This window comes from Rhinolophus sinicus, linkage group LG03 (assembly GCF_036562045.2).
Source record: "Rhinolophus sinicus isolate RSC01 linkage group LG03, ASM3656204v1, whole genome shotgun sequence".
NCBI classification, from domain to species: Eukaryota; Metazoa; Chordata; class Mammalia; order Chiroptera; family Rhinolophidae; genus Rhinolophus; species Rhinolophus sinicus.
The window spans coordinates 58,375,541-58,395,041 of record NC_133753.1 but is presented as its reverse complement, the minus strand read 5'-3'; the positions used below and the strand labels follow the sequence as shown (position 1 = coordinate 58,395,041).

Genomic DNA, 19,501 nt, shown 5'->3' with positions numbered 1-19,501 from the left:
AGAAATTAAAAATTACAAAGAAACTTGAAAAATCCTTCATACTTGAAAATGAAGTAACATAATTCTAAATAACCCATGGGTCAATAAAGAAATCACAAGGGAAATTCAAAAATATATTGAACTAAATGAAAACAAAAACACAACATATCAAAATTTATGAGATATGACTTAAATAGTACTTAGAGGGAAATTCAGAGGTTTAAATATCTATATTGGAAAAGAAGGGTTTCACATTAATAGTCTAAGCTTCCACTTTAAGAATAAATAAAGAACAGTGAACTACATCTAAAGCAAGTATTAGAAAGGAAATAAAGCCGGGGGTGGGGGGCAGAAAATCAGTGAAACAGGAAACAGAAAAACAATAGAGAAAATCAAGGAAACCGAAAGATCTTTGGGGGGGAAAAATCAAAATTGATAAACCTTTAGATAGACTAAGAAAAAAAGAGAGACGACACAGAATACCAAAATCAGGGATGAAAGAGGGCACGTCACTACCAACTTTTCTGAAATTAAAAGGAGTGTTAAGAGTTAGGTCAACAAATTAGACAATTCAGATGATCAAATTTCTCAAACACCACAAACTACCAAGACTGACTAAAGAAATAGAAAGTCTGAATAGCTCTATTACAAGAAAATAAATTATTACTTAAAAATCTGCATAAACACACACACACACACGTTAGACTATTTCATCTAGTGAATGCTATCCATTATTTAAAAAATAAATAACACCAATCCTACACAAATTCTTTCAGAAAATAGAGGCAGAGGAATACTTTCCAACTCATTCTATGAGACCAGTATTATTACCCTTTTATCAAAGCAAGACAAATATATCACAAGAAAACTAGAGACCAATATCCTTCAGGAGCATACACATGAAAATCTGTTAACAGACTATTAGCAACCAAAGCTTAGCAACATATAAAAAAGATTAAACACCACGAGGAAGTGAGAGTTCTGTGACCATGATGTCTGTGAGGCTCCTGCCTCCTAGCTCTTCTGACATCACCCTTCAGACCAGTGTAAATCATCACCACTGCTGGTTCGGTTGTGTAGTCCCTTCATTTACACAATTATCAATGGGGTTCTGGGTAGGATATTTGAAATAAAGTAACTTAATCCTATTGATTAGGATGAAATTATAGATATCAAAATAATTAGGTTGAAATCAGGGCATCAAAAGAGATTAAGGACATCATACTGGTAAAAGGAGCAAAAAGCAAGATTTCCAATGACAACCTTCATGCTGAGGATTCAAATACCTGACAAGGATTTAAAACAAATAAAAGATGAAAAGGTAGGTGAGCAATGAGCTACATTCTCTCAGTTCAATTATCCCTAAGGCCTAAAATGATCAACCACCAATCAGATACATAAATTCAGCTGGTTAAGGGGTTTTCCTAGAAATTCCAGCTGAAATGTGGGCAAGGCACATTGATTGTATATCCTCAGGAACAGAAGTGAGACTTTGAGGAGATGGTGTGCTGTGAGTTCCTTTTTCTAACTGCATGGCAAACCAAGCACCGAAATCCAGTGCTAATTTTCAGACTTACCTACATCTGGTTACCAGTTAAGGTGACAAAGATTTCCAAGCTCTAGGTTCACTTCTAGGTTCTTGCTTTTAGAGACACTTATCAGCATGAGTTTGATGCATCTTGCCACCCATCCCACCACCACCCACATTAGCCTGGTTCTGGGTGGAAAAACATACTGAATCATCCCACAAATGCAGTCCATACATAGTATGGTTGGGCTGAGATAAGCACTTGCATACACCTAAAACTTTCATATGCAACTCTAGGAATCTAAAAAAGAACTCCTCTAAAAATGACAGTATTTAGGCAGTCATTCACCTCTGTGTGGTTTAGAATTACAACTTTCAAGCCATAGCATTAATAAATTGGCCAATTCTGCACTATAAATGAACAAAAAATCTAAGTTTGAATTTTTTTACTATATGACAGGCTTGTTATTCTATTTTTAAAAAGTAATATTTCAGATGAAAGCAGACCATGAGACCATAAAAAAGACAAAGAAAGCCTCTGGATGTCATAGGAGATTGGAAATAACGTGCAAGTCAACTAAAAAAAACACATCAGACTAATATTTTAAATAATGAAACCAGTACATAGCTATGTATTTTGTGGCAATCCTTGCAAAACGTCTTTTCTACTAATTGAAAGCAAGGATCAAAATTTTGAGTAGATATTTCCAGGAAAAATATGTCTAGAGTAAGTACATAACCTCATTAAACATGCCAATTTCAAAAAAAAAAGTTAAATTTGGCTAATCATATATACAAATCATCAAAGTTTATATTTTTCTCTGCATTATTTCAAACATGTCAATATAACGTTTCTATATTATAAATTAAACATGATTCATAACAATTCTATATAGACCATATGCAAGTTTATTTAAATAATTTAACACTGCACAGACAGCTAATGTAGAAGTATAAAAATAGGTGGTTTAGTAACCAAATATAAGCACCACACAAAAGCAGATTACACATACATCATCAGCCTTTGGAAGATTAAGGTAACATTAATATCTCACGTAATTTTATGAGAACACTTTACTCATATGATAATCAGATGTTATTGAAACATCTCAAAATAGGCAGAGCCCACAAAGTTTTCAGTATGAAATCTTCCCTTCCACTTTCCTTGTCAATATATTCTTCTTAAATACTGTACAACAATTAGTCAAGATTGACAAAGGGGCTATCAAAGCCACTATCTTGTTGGCTAGACAGAGGAGAAATGAGTTTTCTCACAGGCTGCCGATGCACTGCAGATGGTTCTGGATTGCTCAGTTTTTTGAAATCTGACTTTAATACATCAGCTCTCTGGCGAGGTAGATGCCCAGGAGTCATACTGATCTTCTCTGGCTGGAGATGCGTGGTCTCTTCTGACAGGTCTGGGATGTGACCATTCTGACATTTCATCCGTTGACAATTCATATGATTTTTCTCTGTATCTGAAAGACAACTGGCTGCTGAGAACTGCTTGAAATTACCAGACTCTGTCAGCATATCCAGAGTTTCTTGTGGCCTACCAAGTAAAAATGTCACTTCATCACTGTTGCAGGGTAAAGTGGCACTGTTGGAATGCCATCCCACGGAAACACGAAGGTCTCCTCCATCCTTTACTGGAGCTTCCTGAACACCCAAACTTTCATGTTGCTCAGCTGCAGCACTTTTACTTCCCATCAGTGGATTACACTTATATACTTTTAAACCCAGTCTTTCATTAGGACCTCGAAAGGCTATGCATGGGGATCCGGATTCAGCAACACTAGGGGCATTTCTCGGGGAGGATTTAGTTCCGAAGGTTCCTAGAAAGGGGTACTCAGCTGAATGCAGATGTGATTCAGGGCCAGGATCACTGAGGAAGTCTTTCTTCTTGTGCAAACCAAAGCCTCTTTCACCTTCACAAGGAACAAACTCAGGAGACACATTCCTTGGCAAAGTACCTACATGTTTGTGACTGTTATCCCGGAACTGAAAGTCTGAATGTGACTCCTTGGGACCCACATGCTTTATGTCTTCGTGCTCTGTGTCCTCCAACCGCCTTAGTAAGTCACACGCAGCCTTCTTCTTAGGAACTTGGTTGCATATACCCCTGGGGATAGTTGTTACACTGTCTGATTTGCTTTCAATGTGACATGGTATACTCTGATTCACATCATTTCTTTTTGATTTGTCAACATCAATTATTTCTGAAGTCAGAGGCAGTACTATAATATACAAGGGAACACAAAATCAGGGGAACATAAAATTAGGAGAAAAGTAACACTGAAAGAGAAGAAAAAACTTATTATGTTTTTATGTATTCCCAAAGAATGCATCTTTATTTTAAAATGAACAAAGGAAAGACATCAATGCTGAACATTTTAAAATAATCTACATATATCCATTAGATAAAGCTAGGTAATTTTGTTATTGAAAGCTGATTCATTGTTATTGCTATCCACCTGATCTATTATTTTCTGCAACAGATGTTACAGCATTTTAAGAGCCAACTGCAACATTTCCAGTCCTGCTCATTGGAAAATGGAGTTTCAGATGAAGAAAATTTACTGGAGGAACTCCACTGTCCAACACCTATGCCTGTACCCACATGAACACCCACAGTACAAACTAATCGGAGTCTCATTTAATTAGCTAAGACATTAAATCTGATCAGACGCAAATCAGCCACAGAGCATAGACTCAGAAGCATCGTATTTCAGAATAGTGGACCCTGGTCCCTAGAGTTCATGAAAGGATTTGCTTCTACTGGGGACACTATTTGCACACTATTGCCTCTAATCTAGAAAACCCTTTTCTTGTTATATGCCACTGCCCTTTTATACCAAGGTTCATATCACCATTACAAACTTACACAAATAATCTTTGTGTTTCTGTTTGAAGAATGTTTACCAATGTCAGACTCGGAGTCCTGAATAATCTCTGCCTGAAGATTTTCAGAAGTCCAAAAATCCCATTTCCCCACAGATATGTTCAAAATCCCCCAGTATGAATGGGAATTCAACAGTGTTTTCAAGTGTGTTCATCAGCTTTTGCTTTACATATTCTAAAGCTTTCTTTTTCTTTTTTTTTTTTTTTTTTTTTTTTTGTAGAGTAAGAAACCATTTATATAGTTTCTTGGGAAGCTGTTTCTTTATCATGAACTTTGGTCCCTTTTAATGCTAACTCTAATTTACCTAATATTGTATTTAACCCTACACTTTATCTAATATCAACACTGTATTTGCTTAGTATGTCACTCTCCATCCCTTTATTTCAAATTATAGATGTTCTTCTTGTAACAATAATATAATTTCAAAGTTGGAGTTTTTGAAAGTTGTGGTCTCTTAATCAGTGAGTTTAACCTGTTGGTACTAGTGTGACTGCTGATATTTCAACCAACTATTATTTTCTACTTACCCACGCTTTCTAGTTATATTTTTCCTCTTTTTTTTATTCTGTTAGATTGAAAACCTTTCCTTCCAAGTTTTTCCCCTACCAGTTTGAAAGGTATATACTCTATTTCTATTTCTCTATTGGTTATTCTTAAACTTCAACACACATACATAAACACATACTTAAACCCCATTGCATTTCTCTAGCAATGGCTACAGTTATCAGTATCTACATCCTCTCCTTTAAAATAGCAAAACTCTTAGTATATTGTTCGTTTTTTCAACAATATACTCTTCCATCTTTCTGAGGGCACTACACTTTTCTAACATTTTCAGGTCCTGTTGTTTGTTCTATGAATTCCATATTTCCTTAGGTATAAGTTCCGTTGTTTTTTTTGTTTTGTTTTGTTTTGAGTTTGGTGTCTTTTTTCACAGTGCTAGCTTTCTATCAATATATGATGATTCTTGGTTAAATCCTTATCTTTTAGCATTGTGGTATCTGTGCCGCTTGTTTAAAGGAGTTGGGAGTGGAGTGGGAAGGAACACGATGCAGGGTAGGAAGCCCTACGAGCTGGTCCTCTGGGCGCACAGGCCCTCATTTCCTTCTGGGTGTGGCTGGCTACACCTGGAGCTCTGCCCTGCTTCCAGGCCCTTTGCTCCTATTATGCTTACCCAGCCCAGTATTGGGGTTGGGGAAGGAAGAAGAGAAAGAGAAATAAAGAGGGTGACCCCACTTGATTACTGCTGATCTACACCACCAACTATTTATCCCACTGGTATCCCCCAGGCTTACTACTGCTCCTGGAACAAACCACCTTCATATGTGCAACAGTTTTGATGTTGCTACTTGTAGCTGTCATCTTTGTGTAGTTTTTAACCGAGGTTCCCATCCTTGAATCTTATACCGTCTTTTTTCTTTCAGGGATTTCTCATAGTTTCTGGTCTATCAATTGACACTTTTCTAAGCCCGGTTATAATTTCTTCTTTTTCTCCTTTTAAATTTGTTGCTTAAAATCTTTTCTATCATTTCTAGGGAAGAAAGCAGCAATGGGAAGCTGAGGGGTACGCTCAGTCTGCCTACTTGAACCGGAAACTCGACAATCTTTCTGGTAAATTTCCAGTTTAGGTAAAACACACACACACACAGCTTTATAAATTACCTCTCCCTCCTTACATTTCCTCCTGTTTGTCATTCTAAAAATAATAAATATCGAAAAAGAAGAGAGAGAAAAACCTTTCAAGTGACTCATTTTGACATACCTGCCTCTGTAGTTTTGCTCTGGGATCTGTAAGAAACAGGCGTTTCCAGCAATTTTGCCATTACAGCAAGTTTGCTAGCAGCATTCATAATCTTTTTCTCAGCTCTGTGGGAATTCCAGAATATTAAATGAATATAGTTTAAAGGAAAAAATGAGTTTCCTTAGCCCTAGGATTTCTGTTTTCCTATTACCTCTGCCAACATTTAAGGTAGCAAAGCCATTAATCCTCTCTTAACCCCCAATGGCTGATCATGTAGAAATAGTTAATACTGCGGTTAAGGAAAATGCTTAGAAAATGACAACATGTCGTCTTGGTACTCTAAGAACACAATGTTTATTTAGACTGAACTTACCCTTCCTCTTTTCCATTATCCTGCAAGATCTGTTGGAGGCAAGTCAAATAATATTTGCGCATCTTTCTAGCGGTTTCTTGACGTTCTCGCAATACCTCTGCTTTTACCATTTCCGCAGCTCTTTCCTTACTCTCCTGAATATAACGAAGCATGTCACCTGGCGGGTGAGGGGGTGAGGAGGGGATGGGGGAGAAATCCCCACAGAGTGCATGTTTATTACCAGTTTTTCAGAAACAGGAGAGGCAGACTTCAGACCAATTTTCTGGGAGATGACGTGATTTGGAGGTATAGTATAAACATCATACTCTTCTACAATCATTAAAATGGAATATTTCAGATCACTATTTTGGTAGACTCAAAGGAGAAGGAATCTAAAAGTCCTTTTAGAATGATGACAGCCACATATGGTAAGGAAATTCCCTAGGGAAATTTTGTCATAGTCTCAAACACTAAGGCAAGAAAAAAATCATAAATATGAAGCACAGAAATGCATGCATTTCAGTTATAATTATGTCCAGTTACAAAAAGAGAAAAAAGAAATATACAGAAAAGGGAGAGCCAGAGAGAAAAAGTGAAGCAAACAGAAAGACAGAAGGAGACAATAGGAGCTGGAGAGGCTCATATTCTTCTGTTTACTTGTGCTTCAAAAATCCATATTTCGTCATTTATTCAATTCTTTCAGCACCATTTATGAGTATCCAAATAAGTGTAACCTTCCCATCCATGAGAGAGATGTACAAAATGCTATTTCAGGAAGAGGAATGAGACTTATGTTGCCCTCTGAAATTTACATTTAAAAATAATTCACAGAAAAAACAAAATAGTTCACAGGTTTCAAGATCTCTTTTTACCTTCAACTCAGCATGATTTGATTGGAACTACTATTAGTTAAGGTCAGCATTTTTACCAAATCCACAGCTACATCCTACATCTAGAATATCATATCCCTGTTATATTAAAGATTCCAATTCATAGAGAAAACCCTCTCTTAATATCAGTAAGCTTTTCCTGAAAATCAGAGGTTCTCTACAAAAAAACTAACTGGGACACTATTTTTCATTATTTGACGTGGGAAAAATTAAAATGAAGTACATGTCTACACAAAATCTCCAATCAACTTCTAAAATATAAAACAACACACACACATGTTGTCATATTAGGATACAAAATGCTTAAAATTTCACTTCCCAATTAATATAATTGCTAACAAAAAGTTTCTTTGTTTGTAGTAATATGGCCTCTGTTAGCACCAGCAACAACTGAGAAGCAAATTCTTTATTTATACTAACTGGATTTTTCAAAATATCTACATATGATTCTGTTGATCTACCAATTATATTTGGAACTTGAGGACTTTTCCACTTGTTTTATTAAAAATGAACACAATTTTAGGAGGTAAATATACATTTCTCCTATATAAACACTGATTATTGTTCTGGGATATACATACATTCTATGCAATATTATAATTAAAAACCAGGAGGTATTCTACATAAGCCAAAGAAAAGCTCTGCAGGATATAGAGCAGCACCTAGTATTGCAAAGGACTTGATAAAGAAATTTACATCTATGATTCAATCCTTTATCAAAATAATGACAAACAACAGGACAACTCCTAACTAGATCCATTTTCCATGGTCCTTAAAAATTTTTGGTAGGAAAAAAAAATTGCTAATTTAAAACTCATACGACATTTTCTTTGTTACCAATTATTTAAGCTGTAAGATCATGAAATTTTTAGTTTAATATTAATGTCCTAAAAAAGAAATAGGATAATCAAGAACATAAAAATAACTATCCTCGTGTAACTTCCAAAGACATTACTTGGGCAAAATGATCCATTATTGTACAATCAGGCGAGGTATCAATGATCTCTTCTATCAGCAGGTAAGATTCCAGAACAAGGTGATTTTGAAAATTCCCCAAAATTACTACTGCTAGTAACAAAAAAGGCCCAAACCACCTTAAATCTTGGGAATTTCTTGAGGGACTTACGCTTGATTTTTTTTACAGCTTTAATGTACTGCCCACGAAGTTCTTCCAAGGCCCCCTGACGGCACGGCAGGCAAGCATTTTCAATGGCCCCTTCTGACAATGACCTAAAAAACAAATCAAAGATTGCAAAAGCATAGATTGCAAGTGAAAAACTTCATTTAATAATAATAAAAAAATCTATCTAGTCCAATAAAACAAACTGAGATGTGCTCAAAAAGTTCATATATAAGGATCTTTATTATATAGTTATTTAAAATAGGAGAAACATGGAAGCAATTTAAATGTTACGGTTACTTAAATAAATCACGGTAAATCCACATGATGAAAATCAATGCAGCTATGATAAGCATATTATAGGCAAGTATCTAATGATGTGGGGAAATGTTTATCTTATAATGTTATTAAGAAAAGCTTACAAAATAGCTTATACAATATTCTCAAGTTTTTAAACACGTGCACGTGGTATGTGTGTATCAAGGGGGCTTAAATGATATAAAACAATAGGTTAACAGACGGTATCACCTGGGGATAGAGTTTTGGAAGATTTTTTCTTTTTTATACTTTTTGCTGTACGATGAGTCACACATGCCACTTAATGATCGGGATGCATTCTGAGAAATGCATCCTCAGGCGATTTTGTCATTGTAAAAACATCATAGAGTGCACTTCCACAAACCTGGATGGTACAGCCTACTACACACATAGACTGTGTGAAATAGCTTCTTGCCTCTAGGCTATAAACCTAGAGGCAAAAATTTGTATTGAGGTGCTTGTTCAATAATCATTTATGTGGTCATAAATGATTATTGAACAAGCACCTCAATACAAATTTTTTTTTTAAAAATTAAGCTTAAGTAGGTGACATTTTCAGAATGTTACTGTACAAAATAACACAAGATTAAATCAACCACAAGAGAAAAATGATGTAACTGAGAGACCGGATAAACAAGAGATGTCTGAGATGTAACACAGCAAACTTTCTTTTCATAAATAGAAAGTAAACTCTAAAATAAGGATAAAAAGTATAGTATAGTAAATACATAAACCAGTAACGTCCATTACCATTATCAAGTATTATATTCTGTACATAATTGCATGTTATATTTGTATACGACTGGCAGCATAGGTTTCTTTACAGCAGCTTCTCCACAAACACATAATGCCTTGAGCTAAGATGTTCCGACAGCTATGACGTCACTAGAAATAGGAAGTTTTCAGCTCCATTATACTGGTATAGGACCACCGTCATATATGTGATCCATCACTAACCAAAATGTTATTTGGCACATGACTATATAACAATACAGATAACTTAATATTTTTGGTATAATTTTATGGATATGATTGACATAAAAAAATTTAAAGATACTTAGAAATAAGCAATTTCTTTAAAATAGTAAAAGCATACCTTGGTGGTACTTTACAAAGGGTTCTCAGTTCTTCCAATTTATTCTTCATGTCATTATTTTCTTCTAGTAATTCTTCCACGACTTTACTATTCTCTTCTAAAAAAGACATTTACAGTATATTTGTCAATTAATCTCTTTTTTTCTCAGCCTTCCTTTCCCTTAAGTTCCCAATGCAAATGTTTATAGAGGAAACTTTGAATTTCCACTTGCTCCCCATGTCATTCGCTCCCTGATGAACCCTAATCTGACTACTCCCTGTTCTGTTTTCTCAGTACTTAAAATCTGTATTCTACCTTCATCTTGCTTTGGGTTACACTGTCCTGGAATAGGTTTCCAATTGTTTCATATGCATGTGTTTTGTTTTCCAGCTTGACTGATGCTCTGTAGAAACATACTAGATTTTCTAAGTCCCTGTTCCCCATGGACCCTGGTATATAGTCTATGACCACATAAATGATTATTGAACAAGCACCTCAATACAAAATGTTTTTAAAAAATTAAGCTTAGGTAGGTGCCATTTTCAGAATTAAGGTCAGATTTTCGATTCTTTCAACTTTTAAAAAGATGAGGAGACGGATGGAGTCCATGTGGTACAGAGGAGAAAGCATGAATTTCAGAGTCAGAGAGACACACGGGTTTAAATGCTAGCTCTGCTTCTTACCAGTTGGATGAGCTTACACAAATTACTTAAGCTTTGTGAACCTGAGCTTTTTCATAAGAAAAATGTTGATATTATTACCTATTTTGAAGATAATAACAGAAATAAAACAATATATGTGCAGCACCTTCCGTATATAAGGCCTGGCAATACCAATATTCAATAAGTATGAACATGGCTCCTCATGTATTCTACTTTCAACCCTCTCAACACACCCCATAAATTGGGGAACGAAGCACTCTATTCCCCCTACTGATTTTTAAACCCCTCACTCTTACTCTATCAATTTCCAGTAAATGCTACCAAAGCAGTGGAAATGGAATTTAAGAAACAAAAAAGATGCAACCACAACAGCAAAAACTATTATCAACTAGCAGACTTACATTAAAACAAACACTGAAATCAAACTATCAAATGACTTAAATTCTGACCTGATACCTTTTTTTGAGCTAAGTACCAACTTTCTTAGATTTTTAAATCTACGAATTATAGAAGATATCAACCTCAAAAAGCACTATGTAGAATAATGATTTAATGATCACAATGTATGGTGCTAAATATTATTTACACACAATCCTCATATCCAACTGCCCTTGTCATTTTTTATGTGAAACAGATTTTTGGGGTTTTCATAAAATTTACAATAGCTACATTGTATCTACATCTACAGTTGGACAAATGTCTTACTCTCCTGGCCTCTGCTAAAGAATTAAGAAATCACAATAGGAACTGTAGGTGTTAAAATTTTTATCTCAAAATTCTTAAAACTGATTTTTTCCTTAAGGTAATAATTATCTATCTCTAACAGACTTAGTAAGCAGTAGGTGGGAGGCAGCAGCTTCTGTTAGTCAAGAGGATTTACAGAACATGCTATGATGTCAGATACTGTGCAAACGCTGGGACAGGAGCTGGTCCCTGTCACCATCAAGTTTAGCTCCAAGGGTGAATACAGTCAATAACTGCAAAGATGATGAATGTTATAAGAATTACAGGCAGTGCGGGGAATGTCTAACAAGAACCTACCCAAGTCTGGGGTGGTGTAAAAAGCCTCCTGGGAAGTAACGCACTGAGGGATAGATGAGGAGGTAGCCAGGCAATGCGATCAAGATGGGAGGACAGAGGTTTGGGGAAAGGGAGAGAATGCAAAGAGAACCAGGACAAAGAGACAATGAAACCCAGGCTACAGCTCCATGAAAGAGTAAGAGGGCTGGGGGAGATGAGGCTGGAGGAGCTGGCAGACGCTGCATCATGAAGGGCTTCTGTAGACTGTTACATTAGGTATTTGTATTTCATACTGAAGACCACATTCAGTCACTGAAGAGCTTTAAACAAGCGAGTGTCATGATCCAATATACTTTTTTAAATGGTCATTTGCTAAAAGGTGGCTCTAGCCGTCCGATGGAGAATGGATGAGAGGGGCAACACTGGAAGCAGAAAGACTTCGGAAGTGACTGTTGTTGCCCAGGCAACTGACAGAGGTGAATGTAGGAAAAAAACAAACCTATGACCTAGTCTTTTCTGGATGATGTGATTATTTGGGACCATCAGATTCAGTCCTTCATTCATTCAAACATTTACTATTGGCTGGTAAACAGTGGGCACCATGACAAAAAGGGTGAACAAGACAAAACATTCCTTATCCTCAGGGAACTTACAGGCTGGAAAGGGTATCAGGCAAGTAGCCAGAAATCAAATACAGAATGGTAATAGGAGCCAAGTGATATGGGCCCACACAGGAGAGTCCCACCTAACCCAGATGGGGAAAATCAAGGAGGGTTCTGTAGATAAGGCATCTTCTCAGGTGAGTGCAGCAGGATGAGGAAGAGTTAGGCCAAAAAGAGAATGAGAGAGTAACATGCAGGACAGTGACATCATATATGAGATCCAGCAGTAAAAGAAAATTCCTGACCAGTTCAGGAATCTGAAATATTTCAAATGTGAAGAGGATAGAGCACAGGATCTAAGTGAATAGTGAAAGGGAAGAGGGAGCAGCCTTATAAACCCAATAGCTTCCCTTCTTAGAAGGGCAATAGCAAATGGCAGAAGATACCCGTTTGAATAATTCCCCTTGAAACACTGAAGAATGGACTGGAAGGAGGCCATATCAGTCCCATAAGCCTTTGTTCATGTCTTTTGCCTCTGCCTAGGATGCTGTTCTCTTTGGCAAAGACCTTCATCTTTCAAGGCTTAGTCAAGCCTTCCTTAACTTTAATAGGAGGAAGAGTTAATTAACACCTTTTCTTCCATGTTTACGTGAACATACTGCCAGTAGCACTCAACGCTGCAATTACTTATTCATCTGTTTTTAGTTCTCCTCACTTGATGATAAACCTCTTAAAAAAGAAAACACTGGAATTTTGTCTGATGTGTTTACTGCTGTGTCTCCAGGGCCTAGAACACTGCTTGACACATATTAGGCACTCAATATCTGTTCACTCAAAAAAGGAAGAAAGGAATATGACCTTCTCATCAGAGCTCTGATTTTCCTCTTTTGAGTTCAGTGGTAACTTGGTTAGTAAAAATGAGGGCCAAATTAGTTTACATTAATTGCCCAAAGAGAAGCAGTGCCTGCATTAACTGAAATGTTGCACTTGAAAGTTTCAACAAGGACTAGAGGTTTATACTGGTAGCAGTGCTACCTTAAATGCTAACCTCCGAGTTTTTCCACTACCGCTTTGTGCTTCCTTTCTAAATGCTGAAGATGTCTACAGCATTTCTCCAGTTTTCTTTTCAGATCTTGACATTCCTGCTTTTCCTTTTCAAGTTCTTGGAAGCAGTGTCCACCGCATGAATCTTTAATTTCAAGGATCTTTTTCTTATCTGCAAAAATTAAATGATAGCAAACTTTTATATCGATTTAGACTAAGAACAGGAAGAAAAGAAGGAAGGAAGGAAACCCGATGGCATGACTAACGGCTACAGTATAAATGAAAAAAAGCATGATACTTAAGAGAGAAAAACCTGGGTTTAAATTCTGTTTCCACTATTTACTGGCTGTGACTCAGAGTGCATTACTTAACCTTTCTGAGACTTAGTATTTTAATATGTAAAATTGAATAATACCATACATTTTTAAACATAATGCTTGACCTTAGTATTGAATACCATTCCCCACTAAAAGAAATGGCTGACTCCGGTACTGAGACAGGGTACATACAAGATGAGGTTAGGGTATTTGCTATGACAGAAAGTAAGACATTATTAAAAACTTCAGGCATGTCACGAGGACACAGGAGCCAATTTGAAAGGGCTCCACTAACTGAATCTGGGACACTTTGAATAGTAATTAAGTATCATAATGACTTACAAAATATTTTAAAAATAGGAATTCATGAGTCATACCAATAATGGGATGGATGGATAGGTAGGTAAGTTGGGAGGTAGCTAAGTAAATGAATAGATGGACAGATAAATAGATACATAAATAAATAGATAGATAACCACACAGACAAACTAAAGGGGAGAATTCTCGATTATAACGACATTCCAAGTACCAACTGGTAAAAGTGGAGGGAGGTCTGGAGTTGGAAAAATTATAATTTTGCAACCACCATAGCAAAGACTGGATCAGATAAGCATCATCAATAATTGCTAAATATAAGGGAAAGTTTTAATGAAAAGAATATTTTCATCACCTTAAAAGTGTCTCCCCACGGACTGCTTATTAGTTGCAAGGGGAGAAATTCTGGTCATTATACAGTGAAGACAACTGCACAACACCTTGACCAGGTTCTTAAATGAACCTCACCAGTAATAGACATCATGCACATCCAGATGTGACAACACATCACTTACGCACAAACTGATTAGATTAGTAGTAATGTAATTATGAAGAAACATCAGACAACCCCAAATGAGGAAAGTTCTATTAAAAGCTGGTCTGGGGAGGAGGGGTGTGGGTGGAGGAGAACAGACAATATGTCTCTCAAGAAGGTCAATATTATAAAAGGCAAAGAGAGACTGTGGAAATAGTCTAATATTCTAGATTGAAGGAGACAGAGAGACATGATGTCAAAATGTAATGCCTGACCCTGGACACGTTCCTGTAATGGAGGGGGAAATGCTATAAAAGACATTATTGGGTCAACTGACAAAACTGGAATACAAACAATAGATTGATACAGTATTTTCACCTACTGTTAAATTTACTGTACTAAGGTTATACAAGAAAAATTCCTATTTTGGGAAAATATACACCGAATTACTTAGGAATAAAAGGGCACTAGGTATATAACTTACCTTCCAATGGTTCAGGAAAAAATGAAATATTGACATACACATCCACACAGAAGAGCACAGAACGGGGTAAAATGTTATCAATAGTTACATCTAGTTAAAGGATATATGACTGCTCTTTGCAACTATTTTAATTTTTGCAACTTTTCTGCAAATTTGAAATTATCTCTAAATGAAAGATTTAAAACTGTGACGGGGTATAAATGCATAAAAATTGCTTGGCACAGTACCTGGCATAGAGCATATATACAATAAATAATACCTATTGCTATTAGTAATATACAGAACTTATAAAAATTTACATATATACAAATATGATTTAAAAAGATTATTCCTATCAATATAATTGATATAATAAAGTAGGAATACAAACTGGCACAGGCTTAGAAGCCAATACCCAAAATGATGATGTAAAAATCACAAGTCCAGCAAAGGTATTCTTAACTCTCTTCTGACTTTTTAGTTTCATTTCGATGCTGCCACTCATATTAAAGGATTAATGAAGCATTACATTGGTACCATACACTGCATTTGTATTTTTCATTTAAGATGTTGTTGTAAAACTAAAAGCCAGGCAAATGCCCATTCACAAGAGAATAGATAAATGATAATGTATTCACACAGTGGAATATAATACAGCAATGAAAATGCATGAACTAGAGCTATATGCATTAACACTGACAAATCTTAGAAACCTGATATCAAGTGAAAAAGCCAGTGACAGAGACTATCACGAGTATTAAAGCATTTTTACAATGTTAAAAAACAGACACAATAAAGCAACAGCTTTTTGAGGATACCTACACTTGAGCGAAACAAAGAAAACCAAGAGAATCATTTTTAAAAATCAGAATATTTGTTACGTCGTGTTGTGGGGGAGTTACAGGAATGGAACTGTAGTGAAACACACAGCAGTCTTTAACAGTGCGGGCAATGTTCTATTTCTTAAGTCTACTAGAGGGCTCCTGGTTGTGAGCCTTCAGAACTTATATATGTGCATTATATAGATATTTTGCATGTGTCAAGTATTTCATAATTAATGTTCCAATTATTTTTTTAAATGATGAGATATTAGGACTGAACCAAACAGTCAGTAAGGGCACGCTCTTGTGGTAGGATTATAAAGAACTTTATTACTTACTATATGTTTTAGATTATTTAATCTTTTCTAATGAATTGGTTAATGTGGTTGTTTTTAGGGAAACAAGACTAAAGAAAGAAAAATAAATTCTTTTGTTGTCTAACTTATCTTAGGTCAAAACCAATTTCTTTCGTATTCACAGGACTTCCCAAAGCAAAATAATATCTAAAACTACCGATTTCACAAAATATAATTCTCAGGCTATTCCAACTATAACAACAGATATAAAACGACATTGAAAAGTAAGAAATAAGATACAAATTAAGGTACATTACCATGTACCTAGTTAGCAGTAAGATATTCTCAACCATTTAGAAACTTGAAGGGAAAAGGGTCTATGAATGATGAGAAAAATAACTGTCAACTGACTTAGGAAAGAGAGAGGTTCTCTAAGATGCTGGAAATATTACCTACTGAATTAGAAATGTGTGGAAACTAAGGTTATTGGCTTAGTACATCTGACTTGCTCTGGCAATTGTTAGTTCTTTTCCAGGTTCCAAACTGAAAGAGTATGTGTGTGTTTGTATATGGGGAGAAGGAGGAGGCTGCAAGAGGTCAGTATCCTAAAAAGGATGGGAGCTCATAAAGGATATGCCCACTCCTAGCTCAAAAATCTCAGTGCACAGGCAACATAAGCCCTACATTCCTCAGTGAGCTCTGAACATCTCAAAGGGCTATAGTACAGTCCATTGATTCTTTTTCAAAACGACAACTCTAGGTCATGAAGGAAAAGTTAAATTATTAATTCACCAACATTCAAGGAACACAAAGTATGCGCCGTTTGCTCTGCCATGTGTTGGGGAGGCAGAGATAAAGACACTATCCCTGCCGTCAAGAAACACAAATAAATCAGAAAACACCTTATATACTTCAGAAAGGGTTCCACTAAAAAAATGGTTGAATTAACTTCAGTAATTTGAATGAAAAGGTCTCAGCTATTTGGCAATTCTCTTTATGTGAAACCCTGGATTTCTCAATAAAGCCAGGGAATAAAAACATGACTGCTCTATTAAAATTCTCATTACTCTCCTTCTAATAAAAATCACTTATGAATGGAGGAAAGACCATGGAAAGACTGAAGTAAGAGGGCCTACAGTACCCCTGGCTTCTAAATGCAAAATGAAATCTAAGGAGAGGACACACATCGAGTAGGAGTAATAGTACGCATTTGTCCACTCAAAAATTATACACATCTTTGATTTCCTTTTATCCTCAAGGCAACCCTCCGGAACTGTGAGTATGGATGTTCCAAAGACAGGAATAAAATCCTATTACCAGCTTCTGTTTCTGTTTCTTGCAAAGCGTGGTGCCCAGACGTGGGTGCAGGAAGGACGGCCAGGACTCCAGGGTCTCCTCTGCCAGCGACTCCTGTGGCAGGATCCTTACAGACCTTCGCCACATTTCTCTGAAACAGATCATCTTCACAGTTAATGCCTAATAAAAATCTTCACACAATTCTCTATTTAAAATGCTAATATAAAAAGTTTTTTTAAAAAATCCACTGCCTGAAAAAATTCTTGCTCACACTATCTTCAATATTTTTCTTATGGCCTTATGTGAATATTGTCATTACTATGAACTAGTCTCTTATGACCATATTTTCCAAATTAGAACATATGTGACAGAGGACTGGTGGGCCAGATATAAGACAGACAGGAGATATATATGAATTTAAGATATTTTAATGGTGTATGTGATCAAACCACAGGACTATGTGAAATCAGAATTGTTCTTGGAAATCCAGAACATTTGCACTGCAGCAGGGATCAGATTCACTAGAAACTGTAATACCATCCTTTTGCCTTCTATTAATTCAAAATAACAACAGTGAAAAAAAGAATTAACTCATATAGTATATGTTCCTAAAACTTTAATATACTGTGTCATTTTGAAAGGAAGGCCAGTTGAATTCTAATGCTAAAGAGAGAAACTGAGGCTACCTAAGTTACATCTTGCACGAGACCATTTCTTCACTAACAGGTACTGAACACTTTCTTTGTTCTATTCCCTATTGCAGGCAATGCAGCTAGTAAATTCAATAATGAGACATTCATTTAAGGCAATATTTTCAGGTTTTGGACAACTACTAAATCCCAAAGGATAATATGGAGAAGCCTGTCTTATTTAATGACTTAAGACATACTCTTTATGCTTGATCCTAGAAGCCTTGATTTCGATATGAGAAACTCGTTTAACTGACTGTCGGGAAACTTACCTACAATGTCCAACAGAAGCGAGAGGTCAGGCGTTAGAGAGAAAAAGTAAACTCCAAGCTTGCAAGAGCATAGAGACGCCGTTGAGGACAAAAGGAGTAATAAAAGCTGAACCCAAAGGTAGTCAATGTTTCCAGTTTCTACTCAAAACTGAAGAAAAGCTAAGATGACAAAAAAGGTAGAAAACAGAAACCTTTTTGTCTTAGCTTTACTTTGACTTTGGTGGTAAGAAAGGATGCACATCCTTAAGTTAGAAAATTTTGTTTCAACTGGTGTTTCTCTTTCTTTTTTAATCCATGATGAACTATTGTATTAATATATTTTGACAAGGCATTCATCTCCTTGGAAACTTCATTTTTAATTCATTGATTGCATCCTTTCCATTTAAAAAAACTTTTGGTCATGTATCTTATTTTAATGAGGACTTTTTTTATCTATATATACTGATGATTTTTTTCCTGTTTTAATTTTCATAAACAGTTCTAAAGACTAAATTTAATGTATTATAAATCATAGTCCTTTGCATTCATGACACATATACTGCAAATTTATAATCATTGCTGGATCTCAAGGCTCTGAACTGAGTTAGCTTTAAAACGGCAGAAGTATTACTCTATGACAAATGCCAGATTAGGCATTTCAAAGCCACCCTTTTCTCAGGAATGGAATCTGCTCCCACCCAACAAAAGCCGCAAAAGTCTAAGTTCTTAGCCAAATTACGTGATTCTGTCTCCACAGACATGTGAGCCATGTTAACTCATACAAATGATCTTCTAATGTTTGCACAATTATAAGCTCTAGAAAGAGACCCAGGGTTGATAATATAGTAATAGTAATGGTAGGAAAAAAAGGTGTTGTATTTTCTTGATTTTTATAGCAGAAATTGAACTTACAGAAAAGCAAACTTAAAAGCATAAAACATAATTTTCCCATCACTTCACATCCTTAAAACTTGCTATAGACGATTCTTATTTCAATTATCTATTTTTCCCCAAAAATTCTCAAGAAAGTATTCTAAGCAGTATTCATGAGAAATAATCTCATTCGCTTATTCTTACATTGAAAGGAACTACTAAATTGTCATATCTTTGTGAAATCGAGAACAAAAATGTCAGTTGTGGGGAACTGGAATGGGGTGGACGGACCTTTCAGGTCCCTTTGGCTCTAAAGTCCTGGGATGCAGGAAGGCCAGGTTGCATCATGTGCATCCTACCAACACCCAAAGGATAAGACAGGTCGGGGATTTGCACTTTATTTTTCCTATGAGCAATTATATTATATGACTACGCAAGGTATAAGTTAGTTATCCCCAAATATGGGACTGGA

General features: G+C 35.9%; 1 protein-coding gene across 4 annotated transcripts in view; it reads right to left on the bottom strand.

Annotated features, from left to right (window-relative positions):
* Window positions 1–461: 461 nt before the first annotated feature.
* The window catches only part of CEP152 (centrosomal protein 152), an 82,867-nt gene continuing 63,827 nt past the window's right edge, over window positions 462–19,501 (bottom strand). For 3 of the 4 annotated variants that reach the window (XM_019730686.2, XM_074327772.1, XM_074327769.1), the window contains 7 exons: window positions 17,238–17,367; window positions 13,238–13,405; window positions 9,927–10,023; window positions 8,519–8,622; window positions 6,524–6,680; window positions 6,172–6,275; window positions 463–3,744 (listed from right to left, as the gene is read on the bottom strand). In XM_019730686.2, the coding sequence (XP_019586245.2) occupies window positions 2,708–3,744; window positions 6,172–6,275; window positions 6,524–6,680; window positions 8,519–8,622; window positions 9,927–10,023; window positions 13,238–13,405; window positions 17,238–17,367 (1,797 nt within the window). In that variant the 3' untranslated portion in view covers window positions 463–2,707. Of the gene's footprint in view, window positions 3,745–6,171; window positions 6,276–6,523; window positions 6,681–8,518; window positions 8,623–9,926; window positions 10,024–13,237; window positions 13,406–17,237; window positions 17,368–19,501 lie in introns of all 4 variants that reach the window. The other variant, XM_074327770.1, reaches the window with a different exon arrangement.